General features: G+C 34.9%; 1 protein-coding gene across 1 annotated transcript in view; it reads left to right on the plus strand.

Moving 5' to 3' along the window:
* CFAP47 (cilia and flagella associated protein 47) overlaps positions 1 to 11,221 on the plus strand; it is a 382,585-nt gene that overhangs the window by 279,191 nt on the left and 92,173 nt on the right. The window contains 2 exon segments of the mRNA XM_019473044.1: positions 4,860 to 4,967; positions 9,338 to 9,449. Of these exon segments, the coding sequence (XP_019328589.1) occupies positions 4,860 to 4,967; positions 9,338 to 9,449 (220 nt within the window).

Below are 11,221 nucleotides of genomic sequence, written 5' to 3' on the forward strand. Positions count from 1 at the left end.
GATACTTGTGGTTGTGGCTCTTGTACTAATAAGTGAACTACTTTCATTGAAACCTCGGTCACTTGATGTAGATATCACCCTAAAAAAACCCCACAACATGTCATAAATGGAATTAAAAAAAATTCCAACTTTAAATATGTTGTATCCCAAATAGCAGCTTTCCTCTGAGGGGAAAAACCTGACTGACAGGCAGTAGAATAACCCCTAGTTATTCTAGTTCACTGGAATTCAGTGAACGATGTTTTAGAAATTTACTTAATATTAGAAGTCCCCTCTGAAAACTTCAGATGAATTGTTAGTTTTGTAAATTTGTAAGTTCCGTAAAGGAATAACATGATTTCATTTTTCTTCTGAGAAATCTATGAAGTAGCAGATCTTTGAAAATTCCAGGGAAAATTCCTGGGAAATTCCAGGGAAATACATAATCCTAGGTATTAATTTTATACTGGCAAGAGAACACTCTTTTACATTAAGCTAATGTTGGCAATATAAAATCTCCTTTGTGTACAAGATGACAAAGGTTTCTTTGATAGTTGCAGCTTTTTTCCTAAATAAGCAGTCCAATATTTCCTTTTGACTGTAAAAGTATTTCTTCAACACAGCATGTAGGTGTTTTACTATAAAATTGTTATGAAGCCTTTAGCAATAAAATGGTAGATAGATTTAGAAATTTGTTTACACCAGTAAAAAGTATTAATCTGAGCTTTAAAATATTTTATGGCAAATTTAAATCCCATCTTACTGATGCAAGGCACTTGAATGATTTAAATTGTTGGTGTAATCTTGCCATCTGTAGAACATTAAATGTGTTTTATGTGTGTTCCAGTAGTCATTTTCTATAAATATAAATATATAGAAATTTACCAAATCATAGGCAGGCTTAAACCAGAGTGAGGCAGCTGTGTGTGGGGTTGTAAAGTATTTCATGTTCAGTTTTTAGTGTATTATTAATTTTAATAGATATTTTATCTTTTTCTCCTTTCATATTGCAATTTGAATTATTTACTTTTCACAAAAAAGTATATGGCAAAATTTTGCTGTGAGAACAAAATCACCATATGTTAAAAAAAACCACCTGCATTTTGAAATAAACTGCTTGGTTAGAGCAAAGGAAAGAGACCAAAATAGGGATAGAGATAAATATAGATACAGAGAAATAAATACATACATTTGTTTTTGGATTTTGCATATTTTATATAGATGAACATATATGAATGGAACATATGTATTTTAAACTGCAGGTATGCATCTTGAACTGTGATGGTGGACTTCATTAATATATTCCTTCCTGTCTGTTTAAAGTCTTTCGTTTCATAAAGTGTATTGATATTTACACGCATAGGGTACATAGGATGGATTTACACTATTTTTAACCTTACGGTGAAGAAGGGGGTCACTGGAACACTGTGACTGCTCAAGAATGCAGTGTAGGAGCTGTGCAGAGTGAGGTGCCTGTGCCCAATTCCTGCTCATCTCAAAGGTGTTCCATGTGTAAAGTATGCATATTTATCTAATCAGGCCATAGGTTGGCTCCCTTTTATTATAGTAACTGGAATTTAATATGCGTCTTTAATAGTAGCTATGTTTTCCAGATGGTCAAGAGAAAATGGTCCTTGCCTGAAGCGTTCATAGACTTTAAACAGAAAGATATGGAGACAACTAGTAAGAGAAATGGCAAAAAGGAACGAGAGAGGGAATGTTTATTGAGGTGGTGTTGTTTTAATGTCAAGTATTATGATGTAACTTAAAATTTAAGAGGAACAGATCCTGCAGAATTCAGCCTAAATCATTTGCCAGCTTGCAAAGTGGACGTTTTCAACTGTCTGTGCGTGGCTGTTGGGAGATGGCTTGGAGGGTTTACCTGGTTGGGACTACAGCAGATCTGCCTGTAAGGTGTATTTTGGCAAGCCTCAGCCGTATCTTGGAAGGTGAAGCAGCTTGTTAGAATGCAGACTGGCCAGGAAGACTTGAACTTTTCCTTATTTATGGGATTAAAGAGTTTACAATTTGAAGATTGGCTGAAATGCCTCTTGCTGCAACTTCTCTTTTTTAGGTTAGTTCACGCATCAAACAAAGGTGCAGCCTGTGTTTGCATAAGTGTAAATCATGAGTAATCATCTTACACTTGTTTGAGAAAGATCTTTTATGTGTAATGGCTCATAATTCATTTTGTGGTTTTTTTCTAGGATACTATTGGAATTCGTATTCCCATCACTAATCCTGCAGATAAAATTCTCCAGCTGAGTGTGGTGCTGGAGAATCAGTCACTTTGTGGACAAAAGGCTTTCACTCTTAGGCCCAAACAAACATTTTTGTATCAACTGAAGTTTTCCCCAGCTGTTGTTGGCACTTCAGATGGAAGGTAAGTTGCAGAGTTTTGATACTTGTGGTTGTGGCTCTTGTACTAATAAGTGAACTACTTTCATTGAAACCTCGGTCACTTGATGTAGATATCACCCTAAAAAAACCCCACAACATGTCATAAATGGAATTAAAAAAAATTCCAACTTTAAATATGTTGTATCCCAAATAGCAGCTTTCCTCTGAGGGGAAAAACCTGACTGACAGGCAGTAGAATAACCCCTAGTTATTCTAGTTCACTGGAATTCAGTGAATGATGTTTTAGAAATTTACTTAATATTAGAAGTCCCCTCTGAAAACTTCAGATGAATTGTTAGTTTTGTAAATTTGTAAGTTCCGTAAAGGAAAGGAATAACATGATTTCATTTTTCTTCTGAGAAGGAATGAAACTATAACAACATAACTAAACCCAGGTGAAGAACCCTTTAACAGTCTTCACATAAATCCATTTAGCTTCTGAATCTTCCATTAATTAACAATGATCTACTAAATGAATACGGAGAGGTTTTAAATTACAAATTTTTCATTACCTTGGAAATCCCAAGGCAACCATGCTTGTACGATAATTAGCAATACAAAGACAGATGACCTCTTGATCTTAGTTTCAGCTAAGCCAGTTCAGCAAGTAACTGAAAAGTGCAGAACTGCAAAGCTTATTTTCCTGGAATTTGATTAGCAAAGCATTATTTAGTTGAAGGGCTGATTGAAAAACAATTCCCTGTCTTTCAATGATATCAATTGACTGGCAAAAATACGGGGATGGGGAGGAGGGTGGGATAGTGGTTTATGAAGAGGGCAGAGACAGATGACCTGTGTTCAAAGACCAAATATTTACAAAGCCAAAATCCATGTATTTCAAAGTTTCATTCGGTTTGCTTGTACTGATTTTTCCAAAGACCAGAACAATGGCAGGTATCATTGTACAATACAGCTTTCAAGCAATACTGTTTTATAAAAATGAGTACTGTTATCACTCTAGTAAATATTTTTTTCTGTGGGAATTTGTAGAAATTATGCATTCTGAAGCTGCGAATGAGAATAGACCTCATTTTTGCATACCAGATAATATTTCTGGTGTTTTTCAGTGCAGAATTTCCAAATAATAAAATAAAGGTTTGTTTTAACTGGCAAAACTTTGGGCTCAGCTAATTGGTAGGCTGGGACTTAGGGGAATATATGCAAAGATGACATAAAGCACGCCTGTACATATTCAATACAATTATGCAGTACTGTACTAGAAAGCTGTCTAATAGTTGCTTTAAATTGCAATAGCTCCCAAGGACTACAATTACAGCTAGACAGAGGTACTTCCACATCATATCCACACTATTATCTTTTTTTTCTGAAGCCATGCTCTGTTTCCTTTGCTGTGGTAGCAGCTGGGAAGAAGTGTTATAAAACTGTTTGTGGCAGGTGTACCTTTTCAAATGGATGATTCTTTCCTAAGCTATTTTATGCTCACTTTAAAGGCTCTGTTGGCACAGAGGATAGTCTGGAACCATAAAGTCATGGAACAGACATAGTTATCTATCATTTAGAACAAGAACTGGTCCTTAGTGGGTCATGGGTTTGCACAGTGCATTTCATGTAAGTTTTTATATGCTTACAGTGCTTTGGTTTAATGTTCTTATGACTCTGCTACTCAAAAAACTAAGAAATAGAAAAAGAAATCTGCAATAGAGTAGTAATGTGTTAGAATGTCTGTCACAGAAATATACAGCTGTACATATCTCACCTAGCAGCAAGCAATTTTCAGTCATGACATTTGATTATAAACCAAAACAGTATATTGAATATTCCTTTCAAGCATATCTTTGTCATGCTCATGTAAATGTATCTATAGCTATTCCTCAGTTTTCATCACTAGATTTGAAAAGATTTTCCTTTTTAAAATCAGTGAATGCTATTTCTATTTCTTTGTCCTTTGAGTTCAAAATGGCTAGAAAGAAAATACTGTGACATTGAAATGAAATTAAAGCTTACTCTTGTAAGTTAGCAGTTGAAATGCTTTTGAGTTGTATTTTTGAAAAAAAACCCATGAACAAATTCCTCAGTTTTCATCACTAGATTTGAAAAGATTTTCCTTTTTAAAATCAGTGAATGCTATTTCTATTTCTTTGTCCTTTGAGTTCAAAATGGCTAGAAAGAAAATACTGTGACATTGAAATGAAATTAAAGCTTACTCTTGTAAGTTAGCAGTTGAAATGCTTTTGAGTTGTATTTTTGAAAAAAAACCCATGAACAAAAAAACCCAACAACTTTTTATGCTAAAAAGTTAAGAAAGATGAAGAAGAGATTTTGTTGCATTAGTAATTGTAAATATTATTAGTTTTGGTAGTTGAATTCAGATACCAGCAAGAAGTGTTACAGGAAAACTGGGAGCTAATTAAAGAACTCGCTGTGTTGAACTCATTAGGTTTTTCCTGAATTTTAATCTGTACATTTTTAACTGTCTGCACAAAAGCTGTGTCATATTAAGCTTATGTATCTGTTTTTAGTGTCATATTCCTGTCAGATATGGTTGGAGAGTTTTGGTATGCACTGAAGTTGACTGTAGAGAAACCACTGCCAGCTAGTCTACCTGAAATAGAGTGTGAGCTTGGAAAGTAAGTATGTAGTTCATAGTGCTGAACTTGGTCACTGGTTTGAAATATCATGGAAAACATATGAAGAGTTTACATCAAAAAGCCAGAATAGTGCTGTATATGTACTATAGTAGTTTGCAGATAATTTTAATAGATGTATGTGTAGATAGGTGAAATTGTCCTTGCAGAAAAAGAATTGAAATGGAATTGTAGCCTGTATGTAGACTTTGAAGTCTTTATATAGAAATCACTCTGAAAATACTGCAGAATGTAATCATAAAGATCCATAATACAGAGTTCTGTAGGTTTGTTTTATTTTCTGTTTCTTTTCTCTTTCTGAACTAGGTATATATCTGACAGACCTGCTTTACAAATGCTTGTACACCAGTTATCGATTTCTTTTAACCTCTGAAGAAATGGCAAAGTAATACAACTTCTGTCCTGCAGATCCTGGGGTTAGACATGGTTGGAACACTGCGAGTGTTAAGAAAATGAGCTACTTAGAGCAGACAGAAATGAACCCAATTCTTGTCTTCCTTCGGAAAAATTTCATCTTGCATTTCGATAGATAATTTTCAGTTCTGACTTTCAAGACAGAAATCAAAACTTTTAGGATAAGACTTTCAAGAATGCCAGAATTTCAGTAGTGCTCTTCCACCTATTACCTCTGCTTAGTAGCAGGTTCTGTGGACACACTGCTCTTCTGAATGCTAAATTCCACTTACTTCTGTATATCTTATCTTTGACTAAATCTATAATTAATATACATTACAGACTGAGCAAAAAATGTTGTTAGAGAGTGCAACATGAAATTTTGCCTGATTAAATTTTTGTGAATGAATATGTTCTACTGTTCGTATACGATGTACAGACCAGAGTTAACTGGCAATGCCTTTGTTACTATGTTTTTCTAAGAAAATCAGTAGGGCTGTCCATTTCCTGGTTTTTACTTTAAAATTCGGGGCCGACTGGAGTGAAAAACGTATTTTTTCTCTACTATGTAGGCTGACACTGTTAGGAGTTAGAAATAACTTAAAACCTTTTCATTCAGACTATCTGGCATTCGTAATTTTCTCTAGCATGCACTACCTGTAAACTACATGCACAAGTGGTCTTCTGGCTGAGAATGGCAAGTCATCCTGCCTACTGCAAATAAAACATATGTTGGAAAGGATTAGCTCCATTAACTACAACACTTGCCTGTCAAATCTATCATCTCAAATGCATTGAATTCCATGTTTTATTTTTTCAAATGAGACTTCTTTCCACTTTACAAGTAGATGCGTGTTGTAATTCCTATGCATATGTAAATGAACTCATCTACATCTGCCCTCAGCAGACAGTGGTGGAAGAACAGAGAAGTACTATTAGTTTAATTATTAACAACAGCAGCAACAACAATAATGTATAACAGGAAATTAACAGTAGTCTCTTTCATATATCTTTTTATATATACATTATAAAACAGTATAACAAAACTGACAAACTTCTTCCTTTTTTTTGTTTGCATTATCTGCCATATTCTTCGTTTCATAAAGTCTCCTGCTTTTTGTTCAGTTATTTCCTTCAACACTCTCCTTTTCCCAGAAACTTATTTCTATTGTATCATCAGCGTAATGTCCTCTTCTTGAAGTGCAAAATTCTGGACAATGGCAATCGATGATGGCATTGAGGTTACAGTTAAATTACTGAGAATTGCTCTACCTGCTGAAAAGATGAGATAGTCCAAGTAAATTGGCTGCATTAATGTATTCTGAATATGTAAAGGCAATGCAGGTAGACATTTATGTGTTGCCCGTTTAAGAAAGGTATCCATTTGTTTTGTTTTGAATGGGTGTACTTCCTTGCTATGTTCCCAGAGACGTGGACTGTAAATGTCATAAAATGTTTGAAGCATTTCTGGTTGGTGAAGCTTTGTAGTTCTTCAAGAGACTAACTTCCATTCTACCACCTTTTCCTTGAATGCAGAAGAAGCATTATCATATGTGATGTCCTTCTAAGAATAATGTTTTTCATTATGTTCTTGCCGCATTCTTTTTGCTATCAATCTGAAGAATTTAAGAATTTGTGTCCTTGAAACATCACTTGGAACTGGATTAGGAGCCAAGAACCCATTGATACACTTAGAATCAATTTCTAACCAATTCTTGAAAGAGAAAAGAACAAATTCTAACAGTTTCTCTTTTAATCCTTCTTCAGACACCCTAACATTCTGGGTTTATCACAGTCAGATCTGCTTTTTGTTTCTGTCAAGGTAGATTTAACACATCCTTTAGCATACGCCTCTAAGCAAGGAAACCTTCTCATTGATATTCTCCACCTTCATTTATCCATCCTGTTATGGGCTCCACAGCGAAGTCATTGAAGATGAGTCAGTCAAATGATGTTCACAGTGGACTTGAATTTACTGTCATATGCAACAACTTTTTCTAGCATAACCACGGTAGTCAATCTGTGTGGGCTGGCAGAGGTTCTTAATGGATTTTGATCCCTTGAAGAACCTCTAACAGTCAAATAGTTACTGAAATTTCAGATATTCCAACATAGTTTTCCCTTTGACAAAGTATTATGTATGAAAGAGACCAGGCAAAAAAGTAAAGGCTAGAGATGGTAAATGTGAAAAATGGGAATTATCAAGTGAATCTGAGGTTCTTGTGTGAAAGTTTCCTGGAATTTCTCTACTCTCTGCTGTTGAGACCTCAGTGATACAATGCTTTGACAGTGTTAGTCAAAAACAAGTCTGCCACTCAGCTGCTGGGGATTTATATCACTGCATATGTTGGAAGGAGCCCACCTGCACACAAGTTTTAGGGCCTGAAGTTACAGTTGTAAAGCTTGACTGAAATACCTTCTCCTCTCAGTGTTGCTTTTTGTATTTTCTTTTTCCTTACTGATTTAGCTATGATCAACTGACTAATTTTTTCCAGAGGATAAATATGTGGAGCAATCTGGCAGTTGACCTGTCACAGCTTTGACTAGAGGGAATATCCATTAGGTAGATAAATTATATGTATCTCATCTTCTTATTTAATGTTTTCACTGATTCACCTTGAATCTCTTTTCTGTGTCCCTTGGTGTTACAATGAGAACGTGATTTATGGTCATATATCTTTGTTAAAGGCAAATAATACATTATTTTGATCATACTAGAGGGATTTTTGGGAGTCTTACAAATTCTTCTGAAAATTGTGCTCCCTATTGAAGGTATCTTGTGTTTGTTTATTCTTTAATTAGAAAATAAAGGACAGTCTGTAAAATAGAGTGCCAGCTGATTTAAAGCATAACATTTAGGCAATCAGCATACTCCAATCTTTGTTCTGGGACAGCCACAATACTCCTTAAAATACATAATCTACATGTGCAACATAATGATTTACCATTATGCTATAATGAACAATGCAACAATTGTACAAAATGAAACAGATTTTGAGCCCATGCAGAGGAAGAATGAGGAGGGAAGCAGGCAGAACCTGCATTGAAATGGCTGGTGTGGAACACTAAGTTTGTTTTGAGATCTCAGGGTTACAGGATGATCGAGAAGAATGGTTGCCTAGTGGCACTAAATCAAAAGCTATTGGCAGCACCACTTAATTACAAGCTTTTCCTGTAAACCATTGCTTAGACAGAAAGGAGTTACAGATACCATTTATTCGATTACCTTTATTTTCTGTCCAGTGCTTTTCCTGAGGCAGACTATGAATCCATGGATAGACTACAGAATAATAAGATTATTTTACTTTTTGGAACCACATTTTTTTTGTTGGCCTTGGCACTCTGAATTATCTATTTGACTAAAATGTTTTATTCTAAAGTTAGATCTGCAAAAAGTAAGGAAAGAAAGGTGAGACATAAATCTGCAAATTGGAGCCTAGGAATAAATGTGAAGCTGTGGTATCAGAGACACTAGGATTCATTTCCACATACTTCTATCTAAAAGTTAGGCATCAAGTTTAAGGCATCAAGTCAAGGCTCCTCCTGTAGACAATGAAAAGTGATTCCACATCTTAGTGATCTACATTAGGGCCAATTCTCCCTGAAAATGTTCTTCTCCTTGTTGAGTATTGAGGGAGTTAGGCAGTCCTTTTAACCAACTAAGTTAAACTAACTTCCTGGCAACTGAAGTACAGCAAGACAAATTCTGCCCTTATGAATGACCCAAGTATTAGAATGGTTACTGCCACCAGGTTTTATTGTTATTAATAATCATTAGTAATATTAATTAATGCTATTAAATATGTGTCCATACTAGTGGAAAAATACTCATGCAATAAAACATAATTCTTATTTTAAAAAGTACTCGTTTTTCAAGAAAGAAAACAAGTGATGAATAATAAAATGCAATGGAAGAAACTTTGTACTTAATAGTCGTTGCATATATATTTTTTTTCCAGATGGGCTCGTCTTTACATACCTCTCTTTAATCCTACACATGAAACTCTGGAGCTCGAAATTGTTAACAGCAATCCTAGCAATTTTTCAACTGAGACTGATCCAAAACACCCTGTAAGTAAGATTTCTGTGCTTTCACAAAAACGATAGAAGAGAGCCTTCTTTTCAAAACATATTGAATTGTGTATCGTACTGTGGGTTCAGAATACACAACATAATCTCAAGGATTAGAGGCATTATAAGTATGTATTCTAGGGATTCTATAGCTTAAGGACGAAAACAATTAAATGTGAAAAACAACGCAAGCCGAAGTATAGATTTTTTTTCCCTGGAATGCTTTGTGGAATGGTTTTGAGAAGGACTGCAGTATTGGTTGCAAATAATATTCAGGAGATATTAGAAGGAGAAGTTGCAAACAAACCAGCTGTATGAGAAGCTTCACAAGTTTCCAAGAATCAATAGGATAACTAGGTAAATATTTAGGTAAGTAGATAAAATGTTAATATAAATATAAGAATATCTCATAGTCATGGCACCAACTTTCAGGGCCTATGAATAAGAATTTGATCAATTTAGCTGCAAGGAAGCTTCAGGCAAATACCTGGAATCATTTTATTCACCAAACTCACGTTTACCCTGAGACTGATTTCTACTGAGAAAATCTTCATCCTGTTACTATTGGGTACATTACTTTTTCCTCCTCCATCACAGAAGCCCTTCCATCTTGCTGCCTAACATTTTTGTCCTTTCAAGGACTGAGAGTTGTATAGATGGGCTCAGCTTTCATATTTTCATTGAGATTGGCTAGAGTTCTAGATGGTCAGGATTCTGAAAAATATTTATTGACCGTTGATTACTAGTTAATAGTACAGGTCCTATAAAGAACTCTTTGGATGTTATTAACAATTAATGCTATTAAATATGTGTCCTTTTTATGATGGGGAGATGAGAAAAGGGAGGACAGATGTGTGGAAACTCTGGTGCAAGGGGTTAGGGGGACCTCTTACTAGGATGTGAATATAGAACCTTTAACGTGAAAAAAGAAAATGAAGAAACCTGTTGCGGACAGGAAAGAAATGGCAATTACACCTTTTCTAGACATGAGGAAGATAATACAGGGAAGACATACACCAGAGCTGGTTTATTTGTGCAAACTGGTATAAGGGTCAGAGGGAGAGGAGAGGAATATTGTAGTAAGATCCTAAAATAAAGCTGAGAAGGTAGAAAATGGATTGTATGGGGAAAATAGAGGAATGCTATAAAGTCATAATACATGCATTTTTGGCTTTCAGAAACTAAACAGCTTTCAGCCTCAAATACAACAGTACAACAAGACCAAATGTTCTTAAAAGGGTTTCTAAAGCTAACAGCTAAAGGAGATCACACTTATTTACTGAACTGCCCTATATTTTGCATACATAGTATTATATTAAATTAAAAGTATAAAACGTGAAGTGTTTATTTTAGTCTATCTTTTATGTCATGCATATTAAGACATCTTCATACATTACGTTAAAACTCGACAAGTGCTATTACTAATCATTTCATCAGTTGGTATTTGAATAGGAGCTAAGAAACATAATGGATGCGAACTATATTAATAATCTAGGAGTATTATACAGGCTATGTTTAGGTCATTGACACAGAAGTGTATTAGATTTAATTATAGTGACTTTTGGCTCCTGCAGATTGCATGTTACCTTGTCCAGGAAATTAAAAAAAAAAAAAAAATCTTCTCCTTTCTGCTTTCCTAATTTATCACCAGAGATTCACATATCACTAGTAACTACATTACATTGCTTAGGAAAGGACACATTCAACACTAACTGCAGTAATTTTCTTTCTTCCCTTTCCCTTTCCCTTTCCCTTTCCCTTCTTCCCTTTCC

The sequence above is a fragment of the Aptenodytes forsteri genome, unplaced genomic scaffold, assembly GCF_000699145.1.
Source record: "Aptenodytes forsteri isolate BGI_AS27 unplaced genomic scaffold, ASM69914v1 Scaffold2, whole genome shotgun sequence".
Lineage (NCBI taxonomy): Eukaryota > Metazoa > Chordata > Aves > Sphenisciformes > Spheniscidae > Aptenodytes > Aptenodytes forsteri.